This window comes from Ursus maritimus, unplaced genomic scaffold (genome assembly GCF_017311325.1).
Source record: "Ursus maritimus isolate PB19 unplaced genomic scaffold, ASM1731132v1 scaffold_20, whole genome shotgun sequence".
Lineage (NCBI taxonomy): Eukaryota > Metazoa > Chordata > Mammalia > Carnivora > Ursidae > Ursus > Ursus maritimus.
Window position 1 is genome coordinate 46,406,483 of NW_024424453.1, and position 18,989 is coordinate 46,425,471.

At 45.4% G+C, this 18,989-nt stretch overlaps 1 protein-coding gene across 2 annotated transcripts in view; it reads left to right on the forward strand.

Annotated features, from left to right (window-relative positions):
* Positions 1-18,989, forward strand: part of GPD1L (glycerol-3-phosphate dehydrogenase 1 like) — a 119,208-nt gene that overhangs the window by 64,909 nt on the left and 35,310 nt on the right. The window contains exon 8 of one of the 2 annotated variants that reach the window (XM_040636896.1): positions 14,684-14,865. The exons of the other annotated variant lie outside the window; for it this stretch is intronic. Within the exon in view, the coding sequence (XP_040492830.1) occupies positions 14,684-14,828 (145 nt within the window). The 3' untranslated portion in view covers positions 14,829-14,865. Of the gene's footprint in view, positions 1-14,683; positions 14,866-18,989 lie in introns of those variants that run through there. 2 annotated transcript variants of the gene reach the window in all.

An 18,989-nucleotide genomic window follows, 5' to 3' on the forward strand; every position in this document is an offset into this window, starting at 1 on the left:
TTACTGCAGTAGTGGTGATGAAAAAATGTAAGATCTACTCTCTTAGCAAATTTCAGCCATACGATACAGTATGATCAACTACAGTCCCCAGAACTTAATCATCTTATTACTGAACGTTTATACACTTTGACCAACATATCCCCATTTCCCTCTGCCCCCCGTCCCTGACAACCACCACGCTCCTGTCTGCTTCTATGAATTCGATTTTTTCTGATTCCACATAAAAGTGCGGTCGTATAGGATTTGCCTTTCTGTTTGGCTGATTTCACTCAGCATCATGTCCTCCGGGTTCATCCATGTTGTTGCAAATGGCCAGAGTTCTTTCTTTTCATGGCTGAATAATATTCAGTTATATATATGTGTGTGTATATAGATGTATTCATATATATAAAAATCACATCTTCCTATCCATTCATCCACTGACTGAAGCTTGTTTCCGTATCTTCGCTATTGTGGATAATGCTACAATAATATGGGGCTGCCGGTGTCCCTTCAAGATACGGATTGCATTTGCTTCGGATATATATACCAAGAAGTGGGATCGCTGGATCCTACAGCAGTTCTATTTTTAATTTTTTGAGGCCCCTCCATGCTGTTTTCCATAGCAGCTGTACCTTCCCAGCAACAGTGTGCAAGGGTTCCCTTTCCTTCACAACCTCGCCAACGCTTCTTATCTCTTTTATAACCGCCCCGCTAGGGTGTGAGAGGTGCTGTCTCATCGTGGTTTTGATTTGCGTTTCCCCGATGGTTAGGCACGTTGAGCACCTTTTCATGCCCGCCTTGGTTCCTTGGGTCGCATTTGATCCTGCAAAGTATGAAAGCCATTGGGAGTCTATTTAAAATGAATTGTTGCAAATGCCCGGAGGAATCACTGGAGGGCAGTACTGCACAAGGGTTATTCAGCCCACACCACCGAATGGACACACACTTACTGACAGCACATAACGCGCTAAGGGAGCTTGTCAGTAGGGCATTGGCTGATTCTGGGAAGTCAGGGGAGGCTCTCCTGAGGTGGTGACCCTTAAACCATATATCAGGATGCAGTAGAATTGAAGAGGGAAGGGAGAAGTGTTCTAAGTGAAGGGAACAGCAGGTGCTAAGGCCCTGCAATGGCAGAGGGCCTAGTGAGGGACAAACGGATAGTACGGTAGGAGCTGAGAGCAACTGGGATATGGAAGGAGATCAGAGCAGGAGCTAAATTTCTAGATTCTGTTAACATTTGTTCAGAAGCTACTGTGTACCAGGCACTTTCCCAAATTTATTTCATTTCAAGGCACGTGACATTAAATCTGCTTTACAAAGGCAAGAGGCATGGCTACCACCAACCTTTCCTCCAGCCTCCTCTCCTTCCCAGAGGGTCTCCTACTCCACTGGCCCCTGAGTCCTGCTTTTCCCTCCATGCATAGGTCAATTCTCTCCTTAGGTTGAGTGTTACTGATCTTTTTGTGTATGTCTTCTGTCTTCCCGATTAGATAATATCTCCCTGAGCCAGAAGGTTCTGCTGATGACCTCAAGTGTGTCCCGTATCTAGCCCAGAGCTGATATCCAGGGGGCGCTCCGTTGCCATTGGTTTCCGTCTGACAATAATGTTGACAGCCCAGCGCAAGGTCATGGGGATGCATAGATTGCCATCATGGCCCCAATTCGGCACGCTTCCCTGAATCCATGCCCTTGGCCATGAGGCTTTACGGATGGCGTCTCTTTCCCCCCAGCTTGAATCAGCGCTTGGCCTTGTGACTTGCTTTCCCAACGCAATGTGGCAGAAGTAGTGTGGCAGGTCCAAGTAATAAATAGTGTTCGTAAAGTTTACTTTCTCCTGGACCTTGGCTCTCTTTTTTTTTTTTTTAAGATTTTATTTATTTATTCGACAGAGAGAGAGACAGCCAGCGAGAGAGGGAACACAAGCAGGGGGAGTGGGAGAGGAAGAAGCAGGCTCATAGCAGAGGAGCCTGATGTGGGGCTCGAACCCAGAACGCTGGGATCACGCCCTGAGCCGAAGGCAGACGTTTAACCGCTGTGCCACCCAGGCGCCCCTGGACCTTGGCTCTCTTTAGCCTCATTTCTGGGAGATAATATGAGTCATGTTTTAAATATTTTTATTACACAAAATAGCTCAGATTCATTTATTTTTAACTGCAGTCTAATTTTCCGTTATATGAATAAACCCCAATAGAATTATCCATTTCCCTACCCATGGCAGGTGGGTCATTTGGAGTTTTTTACTTATACAGAAAATAATGAGAAAATGCTCCTGTGTGTGCTTCCTGTATGCACTGGTGAGACTTTCTCAAATGTATATGCTAGTAAGTCGTGGGGTATACAATCCCTTCAAATTTGCTGAAATATCACTATATTGGTTTCCAAGTATTTTGAACCAATCTATTCTCCCGCCAGCAATCCATGAGATGCTCACTGCTCCACATTTAGCGTCAGCGTCGTCAGACTAATTTTTGTAGTTTCTTTGCCAATCTAATGGGTCTGAAATGGTATCTGGTTAATATTTTAATGTTTGTTTCCCTGATTTCCAAGGAGGTGGAGCCTGTTTCTGTGTGTATATCGGCACTTCTGGCTTCCTCTTTTGTGAATATCCTCTATTTTCCTGTTGGGTTGTTTGCCTTTTTTTTTTTTAAACAGACTTGCTCCTACACGTTTTTATATAATCTTTACATGTTATATAGTCTTACATAATATATACCGATATCACATAAAGATAGTATATCAAGAATATAATGGATATTGTATATATAATATGTAAAGAATATTGCATATTCTTTATACGTTTGGTTGCTTTTATGAACGGCAAAGATCTTATCTCTGTAATTATTTAACAACTTGATTGAGGTATGGTTCACGTATCATACAATTCACGCATCTAAACTGTATAATTCAATGCTTTTTGAGTAATCGGTTTTGGAACATTTTTGTGACCTCAGAAAGAACCCCGTGCCCTTATTTCCCCATCTCTCTAGCCCTAAGCCACCACTAATCTGCTTTCTGTATCTGTAAAAATGCCAATTCTGGACATTTCCTAGAAAGAGAATAGATATAAAATGTGGCCTTTTATAACTGACTTCTTTCAGTTAGCACAATATTTTCAAGATCCTTGTTTAGAATTATCAGAACTTCATTTCTTTTTATGGCCAAATAATATTCCAAAATACACCACCTTTTGTTTACTGGTTCATCTCTTGAAGTAATGTCTACCGAAAAATGTAACTGAATACAAAAATGGTTCTTCTAATTTCTGTGTGTCTGATCTCCCATGCATGACAAGAAAAGTGGGGTTTTTTGGGGTTTTTTTAATTATTTAAATTCAATTAGCCAACATAGAGCGCATCATTAGTTTCTGATATAATGTTCAATGATTCATTAGTTGCGTACAACACCCAGTGCTCATCACAGCATGTGCCCTCCTTAAAGGAAAAGGGTTTTTTTTTTTTTTACCAAAATGACGAAAAGGTTTATCACTGACTTTGAACTGTGCTTTACTGGTGAGAATCCTTGGTCCAAGCCCCACAGAGAGAAGTTCTAGAGACCCTAGTTACCCTATGTGTGGCCGCTGGGTGACAGCAGTGCCTGCCCTGAAGCTCAGTAGGAAAGCAGGCTCTCCAGCCCTTCCCAGACCTGCCTGGATGAAACTCTGAAGTTTACGGAGATCCCTGGGTGACTCATTTGCCCATTCAAGTTTGAGAAGGGCTGCTCTATACCAGTACGTCTTCCCCAGCGTCCATGTTGAAAGCACCGGGAGGCGTTCAGACCAATGCCAATGACCTGCCCACTTTTCAGACGTTCAGATTTCACAGGTGGAGGAGAATGGGTCCTGGCCCCTCGGGGCTGAGTCCACTGAGCAGCCGGGCCTGAGAAGCCCTGACTACACATACCTTTTAGGAGCAATCCCAACTTTTTTCTGTAGATCACTTGACTTTAGGAATTTTACATGCTTTAAGCCATCAAGATGGTAATTCTGTTTGTTTGTTTAAAGATTTTATTTATTTGAGAAAGAGCATGACGGTGGGGAGGGGCAGAGGGAGAGGGAGAAGCACACTCCCCACTGAGTGAGGAGCCCAATGTGGGGCTCCATCCCAGGACCCAGGACCCGGGGATCATGACCTGAGCCAAAGGCAGGTGCTTAACCGACTGAGCCACCCAGCTGCCCCAGCAATTCTGCTTAGCACAACTGACCAGAGGGTTCTCCAGAAAGGGTCCCCATGTCCCTTTTCTAAGGAATTGGGGTGTGATGGCCAGCTCCTCCTTCTGCCCTCTGACCTCCCTCTCTGAGTGGGTGTTCAGAGCTCTGTTGACAAAGATGGTCTGTGTTTTGAAGAAAACACAGCTGAGGCCCCTGCAAAGGGCGTGCTGCCAAGGACGCACTAGTTTCTCTTGGTTCGTTTTCAGTATCCAGTTTACAAACTGGCTCCGCAAGGAACGGCTACTCCTTTGAGCATGTTTACCCAATGATGGCATCTCCCTTGCTCCTGCCAGCAGATGAAATACAGGAAGAACAAACATCTTGGGTAGATACCCGGATTTCTCTCTTTTTAAATAAACCCAGTCCTGATTTTATCTCGGCTAAGGAAGCTGCGGCAGCCACAAGGAACAAGAAGACCTGGTTCCCACCTCTGCTCCTCCTTCCCCGGGGATTTGCTCCCACGCCCTGGCTTCCAGATGTGCCTGCGTCTCTGTCCCTATCCTGTCATGGCAATAGCTGCGACATCCCTCTCGCCGGCCAGAGGGGGGCAGTAGAGCCTCCACCTCGCATTTCCATGAAAGGTTTCACCCCTCCCCCCACACTGGGGTTTGTCTATGCCTCCTGGCCATTTATAATCCTGTCCTACCTCTGTGTCTCCTAACGTCACCGCGATGCCCCAACCCTGTGGCCGAGGCCACTTTTCCCAGTTAAAGGAAACAGGAGGGAGGGGAAGGAAGGTATGTTTGTCCTGTACATCCTGCCATTATCCGAGTCCCAGACACACGTGCGAGGTCCTCCGAATTTTCGGTCTACACCCTTTTCAGCCACCTCCGCGCTATGCCACCTTAACTTACTGAAAGGAGTGACTGCGAGAATCAAAGGCCCTGAGGTTCCTGAAATGTACACCAGGCAGGGCGCTTACAGGTGTCGAATAGCTTCTCGGGTTCTCTCCAGGGGCAGCTGAACTGCTAAGCTCCTCACTTCATCCGTTCCCTCACACCGGGCCGAGGAACCCTGCTTTATTTTCCAGACACCGAGTGTTACTTCTCCTGTGTTCGTGATACTTCTCCTAACTCCAAGTCCAGGACATTGCCCTATTACTTGCAGCAGACCCCTTGGAGGGTTTTAACCCACTAGAGAGTTCTCGAACCTGGGCAATTCAAGGTCTGAGTCTCAGTCTCCAAGAGGACAGACCTGGTCTGACCCAGCATTTCAAAGTTCTTTCCACGGGGCCAGTTCTGGATCCCCAGAAGCCAGCAAAACCTGCCCAGTGGTGTGGGACCTGGGGCCTGCTGAGGGCACTTACTCGTGTTTTGATCTTTGCTAAAGACTTTTGCTTCGATTGCTGGTACACTGCCTCTCGGATGGCATTTCAGGTCTGCACCCCTGTGTGTGTGTGTATCCTTTATAAATAGCAGCCTGTGCTTTTCTTTCTGCCGGTCCCTACCTACTCCCCTATGCTGCCCTTCTCATTAAAAAAAACAAAAACAAAAACAAAAACCTGGTTTCATTCTTTTAAATTAGAACACCAGTAAAGAATTCAGGACCTGAGCCTGATGTCCCTGCTTCCTGGAGGTGGGAGCACGTGCATGATATTTACTGGTAATTTCCACAGAAGGGTGTTGAGCAATTTGCAACAAGATTTGTTTTCCCTTCAGAACAACCTACCACCACTTCTGAGAAGTCTCTGATGTCCTTCGCACACTCCAGCTTGTGTGCTCCTGCCGGCGCTCTTCTGACAAGGACTTGATGTGAACACCATTTTTTTTCACTTTGGTGCTTGTATCTGCAGAAAAGTCTGTGTTCTTGTCAGTTCAGAGGGCTGACTTAAAGAAGTTGGTTTCTGTTATAGAACCTTCTCTAACAACAGCCTGAACAGTGTGTGTGTGTGTGTGTGTGTGTGTGTGTGTGTGTGTGTGTGTGAGAGAGAGAGAGAGAGAGAGAGAGAGACAGAGATACAGAGAAACATGAAACAGTGTCCCATGATTTCATTTGTTCATTTCTCCCTAAATTTCTAGCTCTTTCTCTCTCTTCCCCTGCCTCCCCTATATGATACTCTCTTTCTCCCTCCTGCTTTGTTTCTTCATTTCTAACCACCACACCCAGTCCCACCCACCTTAACTGACCTTAATACAGAACATTACATAGAATTCCAAATTAATTGAACTTAATAAGTTTTAGTCTTGTGTTATTAAATGGCAGCAAAGTAGAATAATTTCTTCTTTTCCATTAAAGAAGGAGAAGGGCTGGTAACTAAAATGTTTTCTTTTTCTCCTCAAAATTTTTAATGCCACATATATGGTTTTATTGTCAAAATTCCAATATGATCCCGCTTTTCTCATTTTACATTAAACCAAGAGCATTTTCCCATGCCATTAAGTATTCTTAGAAAATGTATATAACTATTTGTAAGTTAATGGCATTTTAGTGTTTGTTTTTTAATTTTAGGATATACAACTTAATTATATTCATGGCTGAATTGCCAGTACTAGAATTACAGGGTTTCAAGGGTATATTTTAAAAGCTCTCAATAAATATATTTGTCATGCAGTCCTGCAGGTGGGCCCATCTAGCTGGCATTGAGCAATGTCCTGGAAAAAGACAACTTTGTCCATTTAATAAGTGAGAACAGTATCTTGATATTTTAATTTGCATTTCATTGATTACTAGTGAAGTCAAGACTCAGAGATAACAGCATTTAGAAAAGGAAGGAATTTACTTGCAAAAAATATGAGACACCCAGAAGGACCTGCTTATCAAATAAAAAACACAACGGGTCATTAAAACCAAACACCACAAAATTACCAATGGGATTGAATTTATAGTTGGTATGTTCATGACCAAAACCCAGCAATTTTCTTACAGGGCTATCATTTCTGCAAAAATTGTGGCCAGTCTTCAGACAGCAGCATTGCAAAAGTCAGGGATAAAGTTGTTTGCATTAAGCAGTCAGCAACTTACAGGAAATGCTCAGGTGTGTTTGTTTATTTGGGGGGCTGAAATTAGACAGGGTCTTAAGTATTTATTGTCCCTTAACCATGGGACTTAATGGAGGCAATATGTGTATAAAGGATGTGCAGGAAGGACCATGCTTTCTTTTGTAACCGCATATTTCTGTCTTTTGCTCTATTTAACTTTATTAAAGTTCATTTTTTGCTGATTGGGTTTTGCTCGCAGTATATTAAAAATCCGTTGCTGGATATTGCCAAAAAAATGTCCTGTGTCATTTGACTTTTGATTTGGTTTATGGTATTTTTATCATAGCCAACACTTATATTTTTGTGTAGTCAAATCCATCAATTATGATAACTTCCGTTTTGGTATCATGCTTAGAAAGTCTTCCGCAACTCTTTTAATATTGCTCATAGACAACCCACAGAATGGGAGAAAATATTGACAAACCATGTATCTGATACGGGGCTAATATTCAGAATTTATAAAGAACTCCTACAACTCAATAACAAAAAAACAAACAACCTGATCAAAAAATGGCCAAAGGGCTTGAATAGATATTTCTCCAAAGAAAATATACAAATGGTCAAGAAGCACATGAAAAATGCTCAACATCACTAATCATTAGGGAAATGCAATCAAAACCACAGTATCACCTTCTATCTATTAGGATGACTATTTAAAAGGAAGGAAGGAAGGAAGGAAGGAAGGAAGGAAGGAAGGAAGGGAAGGAGGGAGGGAGGAAGGAAGGGAGGGAGGATGGAAGGGAGAACACGTGTTTGTGATGATATGCAGAAATCGGAGGTTTTGTGTATAGCTACTGAGAATGTAAAACGGTGCAACTGCTTTTGAAAACAATACAGTGATTCCTTGGTAAAAACAGAATTGCCACAGGATCCAACAATTCCACTTCCCAAAAAATTGAACCCAGGGGGTGCCTGGGTGGCTCCGCCTGTTAAGTGCTGCATTCTTGGTTTCGGCTCAGGTCATGATCTCAGGGTTGTGAGCTCCAGCCCCGTGCGGAATTCTGCACTCACTGCAGAGTCGGCTTGGGATTCTCTCTCTCCCTCTCCCTCTGCCCTTCCTCTCTCTTTCTCTCTCTCTCTCAGATAAATAAATTGAAAGCAGGAACTCAAACGTATTTGCACATCCACGTTCATAACAGCATTATTCACGATAGCCGAGAGATGGAAGCAGCCCAGGTGTCCCTCAACGAAGGAATAGAAGAAAATGTGCTATCTACATACAAGGGAATATTATTCAGCCTTAAAAAGGGAGGAATTTATGACACATCCAGAACGTGGATGAACCTTGAGGACATTATGCTGCCTGAAATAAGCCACACATAAAAGGGCAAGTGCTGTCATGTTTTCCCTTACTACCTAGAGTAGTCAAAGTCAGAGACAAAAGGAGAATGGAGGTTGCCAAGGGCTGGGGGGGGAATGGACAGTTGTTTAATGCACGTAGGGTTTCGGGGTTATAGGATGAAAAAGTTCTGGAGACGGACGGGGGTGGTGGTACAGCAACATGACTGCACACAATAGCACTGAAATGTACACTTCAACATGGTTAAAACGGGAAGTTTCATGTTACGTATATTTTACCACAATTTAAAAAATACATTGCAGGGCACCTGGGTGACTCAGTTCGTCCAACTCTTGGTTTCGGCTCAGGTCATGGTCTCAGGGTTGTGAGATCGAGGCCTGTGTCCAACTCCACGCTGGGTGTGGGGCCTGCTTGGGATTCTCTCTCTCCCTCTCCCCCTGCACCCACCCCCCAACCCACTTGCATGTGGTTTCTCCCTCTTAAAAAAAAACAACCACATTGCTTATATTTTCTCATATTACTTTTAATAGTGCTGTGGGTCTATAATTGTGCTGTGGGTTTTTAGGAACGATTCTGACTGAAAATCATCAGCAATTCCTATCCACATTTCAGGTTCACCTGTTGGTAGTGGGGATTTGGTGGCTGGGGTCTGGGGGCCTGGTGAGAACTAAATTAAGGCGAGTTAGTAATGGGGACAGACCCTGAGAGATAGAGTTGGGTGGGTCTGTCATGCTCTTTTGATGACAAGGAATACGGAATTTCTTAGGGTACCTGTTCCAGGTCCTGTTGCTGTGTGACAAATTACACCAAATTTTGTTGAGTAAGCAACAACCATTTTATTATCTCATGGATTCTGTGAGTTGGCAATGTGGGCGGGGCTCAGGCTGAGCAGTTCTCATGGTGTCGACTGAGGTCACTCAGGGGTACTCAGCTAGTGGGTGGGTTGGTCTGTGTCCAATGTGGTGCCTTGATGGGGGAATGGCTGGATGGCTAATTTCAGCAGGGACGGTCAACTGGACAGCCCACACGTGCCCTATTCAGATGGTGGTCTCGGGGTTGTTAGATTTCTTACATGGTGACTCACACCTCCTTGAGTGAAGATCCCAAGAGAACAGGTTGGAAACTGTATGGCTTTTCTGACCTAGCCCTGAAAGTCACATAGTGTTACTTGCACCGAATTATTATTTTTTTAAGATTTATTTCTTTGAGGGGGAAGGGGCAGATGGAGAGAGAGATTCCTCAGGTAGACTCCCCGCTGACCCAGAACCTGACATGGGGCTCCATTCCAGGACCCTGAGAAATTAAGAGTAGGCTGCTTAACCGGCTGAGCCACTCAGGCACGCCACTTGCACTGCATTCTATTGGCTCCAGCATAAGTCAAGGAGAGCGGAATTACAAGCCGTCTCCCAATGGGGGAGTGGTGAGGTCACACTGAGGAGAGAATGTGGGATGGAGATATCGCTGTAGCTGTCTATAGACAATACATCATACCTTACTGCTATAAAAACACACTGCACTAGTATTAGGAGAACCCTGGAATGGAAGCAGGGCAGGACTGGCACAGCTGGTCTGCAACCTTCTGCATATCTGCTTCGGTCCCTGTCTGGCTCACTGTCTTTCCCTTGGTCTTCCTCAATTTCCTTTGGCCCCTGCTCTTCCCTCAACCCTCCCCAATTCTCCACCTGTGGCCTACCTTGGCCCCTCCAGCCTTTCTCAAGCTTCCGCGAAAATGTCTTCGTTCAAATTCCTGAGAGCGACTCTGATTGGCTCGGCTCATATTCCTCAGCAGCTGGTGGTCCAATCATGGGAGAGGCTGGTGCCAGTTGGCAGTAAAGGGAATGGGGGCTGGGCAGCTGTCAGATCACATTGCCATTGGCTCTCACACCGGGCTGCACACTTGAATCACCTGGCAGCTTTCCAAAAAAAAAAAAAAATACTCATGGGGGTGCTGGGGTGGCTCAGTCAGTTAAATGCCTGCCTTCGGCTCAGGTCATGATCTCAGGGTCCTGGGATCAAGCCCTGCATTGGGCTCCCTGCTCAGTGGGGAGTCTGCTTCTCCCTCTTCCTTTCCCTCTGTGCTCTCTCTCGCTCTCACCCTCTCTCAAATAAATAAATAAAATCTTTTAAAAAGATACTCATGGCGTGGGTCCCATCCCTAGATGTTCTGATTTAATTAGTTTGGAGTTAGAAACTGAGCACGGGTATTTTTTAGATACCCATGCTTCTCCCACAACCAGGGAATGCTGCTGCTGGCTGTGATATTCTGGGAATAAGTAAGGTATGACCACGAGCTTGCCCAGGGAGTATCGTCTACCATACGGGGAAAGAAAAACAGGCTTTTCTTGTTTTTTTGTCTTTGCGTATGTGTTGTGTTTGTGTGTTTTTCACAAATAAAATCTCAAAGAATCTGTGAGCTAGAAAGCAACCCAGAGGCCACCAAACAGGACACATTCATTTACAGATATGGAATAGTGTGACCAGTTCACCTTGGTTTGCCTGGGATGGTCCCAGCTTTAATATGGAAAGTCCTATCACGTCCCCAGGGAAATCTCTCAGTCCCAAGCAAACCGAGAAGGTTGGTCACCCTATATGGAAACTCTATCCCCATTGGCAGTCACTGCCCATTGTCCCCTGCCCTCAGCTGCTGGCTGCCACTTATATTTACTTTCTGTCTGTATGGAAATGCCTGTTCTAGACAGCTCATATACGTGGCATTCTACAATATGTGGCCTGTTGTGTCTGGCTTATTTCACTCAGAATAATGTTTTTAAGGATCATTCGTGTAGCATGGGATCAGTACCTCATTTCTTTTTATGGCTGAATAATATTCCGTGGCATGGCTATACCACAGTCGTCAGTTCATGGACATGTGGGTCATTTCCACTTTTCAGCTATGATGAAAACTGCTGCTGTGAGCATACAGGTACAGGTTTTTGTGTGGACACGTGTTTTCAGTTCTCTTGGGTATGCTCTGAGGACTGGAATTGCTGGGTGGTATGGTAACTTTATATTTAACATTTTGAGGAATTGCCCTATTGTTTTCCACAGCAGCTGTGCTATTTTGCAATCCCACCAACAGTGCACAAATGTTCCAAGTTTTCCACATACTTACCAACACCTGTTATTATCTGTCTTTTTAATTATAGCCATCCTCGAGGATATGAGTGGTATCTCATTATGGTTTTGATTTGCATTTTCCTGATGACGAATGATGTTAAACATCTTTTCATGTACTTATTAGCCGTTTGTATATCTTCTTAGGGATATGTGTATTCAGATCCTTCGTTCCTTTTTTATTTTTTATTTTTTAGAGAGATGGGGGCCAGAGGGAGAGGAAGAGAGAGAATCTTAAGCAGGCTCCATGCCCAGCGCAGAGCCCAATACAGGGCTTGATCCCACGACCCTGAGATCATGATCTAAGCTGAAATCAAGAGTCAGATGCTTAACCAGCTGAGCCACCCAGGTGCCCCCCCACTTCACTCATTTTTAAGTTGAAGGTGTTTTTAAAATTAAGTTGTAAGAATTCCTTATATATTCTAGTTACGAGTCCCTTGTCAAACATATGATTAACTGCTATCCAGTGGGTTTGTTTTTCATTTTCTTTTTTCTTTTCATTTTCTTTTTTTAATTTAATTTTAAAAAAGATTTATTTATGCGTTTGAGATAGAAAGCGAGAGAGAGAGATAGAGAGAGAGAGAGAGCGTGCGCGCGCACAAACCAGGGGAGAGGCAGAGGGAGAGAGAGAGAAGCAGGCTCCCAGTGGGGCTTGATCCCAGGACCCCTGGACTATGACCTGAGCCAAAGACAAACATTCAACCCACTGAACAACCCAGGTGCCCGTCTTTTCATGTTCTTGATTGCGTCCTTGCAGCACGAAATTTAAATTTCGATTAAGCCCTATTTATCTACTTTTTCTCTTCTCACTTGCGCTTTCGTGTCATAACCTAACAAACCATTGCCTAATCCAGAGTCATGAAGATTTAAGCCTATGTGTTCTTCCAAGAGTTTCCTAGTTTTAGCTTTTGCATTTAGGTCTTTAATCTGTTTTGAGCTAAGTTTTGTATATGGCCTGAGGTAAGGGCCTGCTTCGTTCTTTTGCATGTGGCTCTCCAGTTGTCCCAGCACAATTAATTAAAGAGCCTTCTTGCCCCTTTGTTTTTTTGTTTGTTTGTTTGTTTGTTTTAAAGATTTTATTTATTTATTTGACAGAGATAGAGACAGCCAGCGAGAGAGGGAACATAAGCAGGGGCAGTGGGAGAGGAAGAAGCAGGCTCATAGCGGAGGAGCCTAATGTGGGGCTCGATCCCAGAACGCCGGGATCACGCCCTGAGCCAAAGGCAGACGCTCAACGGCTGCGCCACCCAGGTGCCCCCTTCTTGCCCCTTTGAATGGTGTCAGCACCTTTGTCAAAAACAAGCCGACCACAGATTAATGGGTTTCTTTCTAGACTCTCAATTCTTTCCTTCCCTCTCTCCCTCCCTCCTCCCACCCTTCCTCCTTTCCTTCCTTCCTTCTTTTTTTAATTAAAAAAATTTTTTGGGGGGGGCGCCTGGGTGGCACAGCGGTTAAGCGTCTGCCTTCGGCTCAGGGCGTGATCCCAGTGTTATGGGATCGAGCCCCACATCAGGCTCCTCCGCTATGAGCCTGCTTCTTCCTCTCCCACTCCCCCTGCTTGTGTTCCATCTCTCGCTGGCTGTCTCTAATAAATAAATAAAATCTTTAAAAAAAAAATTTTTTTTTTTGAAGTAGGCTCCATACCCATGGGGCTTCAACTTATGGCCCTGAGGTCAACAGTCTCATGCTCTACCGACTGAGCCAGCTAGGCACCCCCTTGACTCTCAGTTCTATGTCATTGACCCGTGTCTATCCTTACGCCCATACCAACACTGTCCTGATTACTGCAGCTTTAGAGTAAGTTTAGAACAAGAGAAGTGTAAGTCCTCTAGCACAGTTCTTCCTTTTTGATTGTTTTGGTTATTCTGGGTCCCTTGAATATCCATATATGATTCTTGTTCTCAGAATCTAGTGGGAACCCAGCCATGTCCACTCCCAGCCTGCAGACCTTCTGCCATCAACTCCCGGGGCCCCTCATCGGGGTAGTGCCAGCCTGTTCACCACCACACCTCTGAGATGCCTCTGATTCTTTGGCACCTTCCTTACCTAATGCTTGAGGACTCAGCTCTTCTTTTCCCAACAGTCAGAAGAAAGATTCTCAAACACAAGAGAAAAACAAAAAAACAAAACAGGAGAGGTTGGCCATTCTGTGGTCATTTCAGCTTCTCTGTCTTTGGGCCAAGGGCTCCTGAGACCCAGTCTTCTGGCCGGTTTCTACGTGATCTACCAATTAAATGGTTACTGGAGGATGTGCACTGGCCTCTCACCTGCTTTACAGGTGTCTTACAAGAAGGTAACCTGCTCAGGGCAGGAATAAAATATGTGGACATTTTGGGCAGGCTCATAACTTGGCATCCCCTCAAAGTGACACTCTTTAAATATTTGCTTAGCAGGAGTGGGAAGAACAGATTTTCTATTCATACACGGGCCCAAACAGCTCAGCTCACTGCGTATCCCTCTGCTGGCCGCAGGAGTCAGTGGACTCAAAGCTTGGGGCGAAGGAGATTCCCTCGGTGTCTGATGTCCCTCTTTCTCCAGTTGTCTGTTGGGCTTTTCTGAATCAGACACATATTTTTAGCCTCAATTACAAAATTATGTTCCTCGTATTTGTCAGCTTGTCACTTACTGTCATCTTCTTTCCGAGCCATGCCTCCCTCTTGTATTCATTTTACTCGGTTCTCCCCACGAGCACACACTGCAATGTGTAGTATTTCCTTGGACACGACCCCGCCTTAGAAAAGCCCAGAGAATTGTGTCATGTGTGTATGCATTCGAAATGCACGTACATGCTAACCCATCTTCAGGGGCATCAGAATGCCCTGGAGAAAGATACAGATTCCTGGGCCCTGCCCCAGACGTGATTCTACAGATCTGCGTGGGGTTCCTAACAGGCTCCCGGAGGATGTTGAGGCTGCCGCGCGGTGGGCCATACTTTGAACTGCTTTCGTTTAGATCTCCCTCTATTTTTAACGTTCAATCATGCAACCTTTTATTTTCAAGATGTGTCCATATTATTGCATATGTCTTCAGTTCATTCATTCTAGCCGATCCAAGAATTCCATGGTCTGCCTCTCTTAACAGCTTACTTTCCCACTCTCCTAGCGATGGACACCACCACCCTCTGTCACCCATAGGATGCTGCCATGACTGTTCTCACATGTCCTTGTGGATGGAGCAGCGAGTTTCTCCGAGGCTTATACCCAGGAGTGGGGACCGCGGAACGATCAGCACATATTTGCACACCTAATTTTTCTAAGCACTTCCAGACTGTTGCTTTCCAATGTGATCAAACCGGACCCACTCCCATTTGTGCAGAGTCTATAAACATCTTGGGAGACCTAAAGTGTTTTTAATTTAGATAATAAAAGAAATCTGTCAGTCCCTGTAAACAGCAAGATGAGAAGCAATATTTGGTTTCGGAATTTGACCCGATCGACCCCGCATGCTCCGAAACCACTGGGCAGAGATAGGTCTCTGCCGGCGAGGAGTCCGCACGCACGAATGCACACACGCACGCACACCCACATGCACGCACCCAGCCCTGAGGCACGGACCGCGCCTGCATCAGCAGAGGCTGCTTTTATTTCTCTGTCTTCCCTGAGTGTGAGCTCCCCACAGAACCGGAGAATGACAGATCATCCAGGATCTGCCTCTGATCGCCGCTCTGTGAAGCACAGGGAACTAGAAGTTGCTCCCGGGTTGGGAAGAGACCCGGAACTCTTGCAGGCTCAGTGAGAAGCTTTGTAGCAGCGGCCGGACGGCCCATTGTCTCCACTATCTGATCTCACACGGTAGGATTTGCTTTCCTGTTGATACCTGATGTTCTCAACAATAAGCATAAAAATAGAACCTTCATGACTAGGCTGTGCCTTTAAAATAACCCACAAAACTGTTTAGCAGATGCTTTTGTTGATCTTAGATATTCTTTTAAAGGGGATCCTTTTTGATACTTACAAGGGAAGTTAAATTGGGCATTATATTCAAATGACCCAATTTTCCTTTCTAAAGGAGTAAGGCAGGGCTAGTGGAGGTGTGATGATTTGGGCAATCCTCCAGACAACAGATGTGTGTGTTGGTGTAGGGATATTACAGTTCTTTGTAATTCAGTGCTGTCGTGACTTAGGTTTGAGATGCCACAACCAGTCTAGCTACATGCGACTGCTCGGACTCTCTGGAAAAAACAATCAGCTGATTTGGAAAATACAAGTCAAGAGACTTCAGAAAAGGAAATTTATCAAACGTCAGGCACAAGTACATAATCATTCATTCAAGTATATATGATGGTCTTTGAATTGATGTGGCATTTCATGGGGTACTGGTGATTGTTTTGTCCACATTTTGTCAAATCAACTATTGATTTAAAAACAAAAATCTTTTTTTTTTAAAGATTTTATTTATTTATTTGACAGAGATAGAGACAGCCAGCGAGAGAGGGAACACAAGCAGGGGGAGTGGGAGAGGAAGAAGCAGGCTCATAGCGGAGGAGCCTGACGTGAGGCTCGATCCCGTAACGCCAGGATCACGCCCTGAGCCGAAGGCAGACGCCTAACCGCTGTGCCACCCAGGCGCCCCTAAAAACAAAAATCTTAAAAGTCACACTTCCCAACTTCGCTGATGACCCCAAACTGGGAGAAAGGGCAAATTAAAAAATGGCAAGATGCATATGTCAACGATTTCAACACATCAGAACGCTGAGCTGAAAGCCACGAGATAAAATGGAAACCGCTGCTGTATTTAAGCATAAAATAAATAAGCCCACACAGGTACGGGACACCAGGCGCCTGGCGTTGTCCCCACCCATGTGAGAAAGGGCTGTTGCAGAGGCCAAGTAAGATGAAACAGTTTTAGGAGAAAGCCCTTATGAGGAGAAGGAGTCATGATCCTGAGAAATAGTACCGGTACTCTCACGGTCCCTGTCTTCTTTGAGACACTGCAGGCGTGGTGAGGTAGGGATCGGGTCCTCCTTGCCCTCAACTGGATCCCAGAGCCTGGCTGGCAATAGGTGTCCAGGGCCTAGTTGGTGAAGGAAGGAAGACATACTGAACTGAACACAGGCACCCACTGTCAGAGGCAATATTGACAATGAAGGTCCGTCCTGAGGAAAACCAGGTGGTGAATCCTGGGTAGGATTCGCCGGTGACAGAGAGCCAGGACGGAGTGCGTGGGATGAACTTGAAGGGGATCTTCGAGTACCCAGAGGGCAGTCGGGGGAACAGTGGGATTGTGCGCCTTGGTCCAGAGCCCAGCAGTGCACTCCTGGGTAAGAGAGAGGGAGGTTCAGGTTTAATGTAATAACCTTCTCAGGGTGATAACTGTCTGGCGACAGAAGACGGACGGCCTTGCCTGGCAGTATGTTCTTTCCTGTTGAAGAGTTCCAGCAGCGCTTGACAGGTCTGAGAGGATCCCTCTGTTGAGGGAAGAATTTTATTTCCCCCCAAATAGTGCTTATTCGGTTGCCTAAAATATAGGGAAACACGAAGAAGAACAGAAAAATAGCCCATAAGTCACCTCCTTTGGACACTACCAAAGGTGAAAAATAAAATGATTGAAAGGCATTTAAAATGTCATTTTAAATTTTACTTGTTACAGTTTAAATTGGTAGTGGAAATGGTGGTAATTTTTAACTGGAGCCAGATTGTGGACGGTCTTGAACATCTGGCCCCCAAATATCTAGATTCTATTCAGATGGTCTCAGGTGGCATTCAAAAGCTGAAGTGTTCAACCAAAGAAGTTGTTTTGAGAAACATACGTGGGTTGCTCGCAGCCGTCGAGGATTATATAGCTTGAAACTTCATCCCTTCTCAGGGCAGAAACTTCCAGAAAGAAATGAATCCCGTTTATTGCTAAGCCTGCTGGGTTTGTTTCTTTAAACATAAATCTCTACAACTTCCACCCAAAGCTGTAGTTATATTCTCAGAATTGGGTCTATAAAGTCTTACAAGTCTTCTCTCAGGGTTGTAACCAGGGAGCCCATTTATCCGGGCCCTGGCCGCAGGCCTCCTCTCTCCGTGGAGCACAGGAAGGGCAGCCTTTATAGCCAGTCCTCCAAGAGAGCAAAGCTTAAGGTCAGGACTTCTTGCCCGTGGTGCACAGCTATGGATCTGTCAGCCCGTGATGGCGCCCCTCCCTTCTTCCGGCTCTGTGCCTTGCCCTAATCCCGCGCTCGCCTGTTAGGCCACAGTGATTGGTAGAGCGGTATGCCCCTGACTCAAAATAAGCCAAACCACATGATTCAATCTCTTACCACCATAATTGCCACAAAGATCCACCCCAAACTGGACCAAAGGCAAGAGGGGCTAACGATTGGAACCTGAAAATCGTGAATGGCCATGTTGTCCATACCTGGCAGAAACCCAACCCAGGGAATGAAGACAATATGGCAGATTGTGTTTACAAAAAAATGGCCGCAGAAATATTTCTCATCCCACATGCTTTTCTAGAATCTGGCTACTCCCTTTCAAGAGGTGGAGTTTATGACTGTCCCCAGCCTATGAGACCAGTGGGCCTCTGTGACGGCCACCACTGCCAGAGGAAGGCAGAGAGATACTATCTGACTCTGAGGCCGGCTCACAGAGGCAACACAGCTTCCTCCTGGCTCTCTCTTGAAGGCTTGTCCTTGACGTCTAGCTCCCATGCTACGAGTAGCCACACGGATAGACCCGCACAGAGAGACGTCAGGAGCCCTCGCCCCAGCAGACCTCCCAGGTGACAGCACTAACTTGCCAGCCTCATTGAACTCTCATAGAAGCAGATCGCCCACCCTTAGCTGAGGCCTCCAGCTGATGCCACAGGAAGCAGAGATGAGCCCTCCCATCCGCGCCAAATCCTGTCCAAACTGCAGATTCATGATCATTATAAATGACTGTCATTGTTTGAGGCTCCCCGTGTTGGAGCGGTGTGTCGTACAGCAGTACGGAACCGGTGTGCTCGGGAAGATGGAGAGTCACGGTGGGCTTTGAGTACTTAGTTCCATTGTCTGCGAGGCCTGCCTGCACCTTCTTGAGGTAATGAGAATCTTGCAAAATCACCTGTTATCTCAGATCACTGGGTTCCTGTCACTTGCTGTCAAAACCTGATTCACACTGATTAAGGAAGGGTTGTGCCCAAATAAGAAGGTTGTCTGACACCTGCAGGCCCTATACCACCCTCCCCTCCCAGGGCCCTCAGTTACAGACCACTGAATTTTAAGATGAGCAAAACTGCCCCACAACCCCCACCCCACCTTCCAAAAATCTGTAACGATGGGGTTGCCAACTTTAATTTTGTCACATTGGACCATTTTTAAAAAAAAATCAACTGCTATCTACTTTTACTATTATTATCTTATATAAAAAAAGGATATTTAAACATTAAAAATGTAGAAAGGACATTATCTCGGAATAAAGAAGAGTCCTTTAAATTGAATACA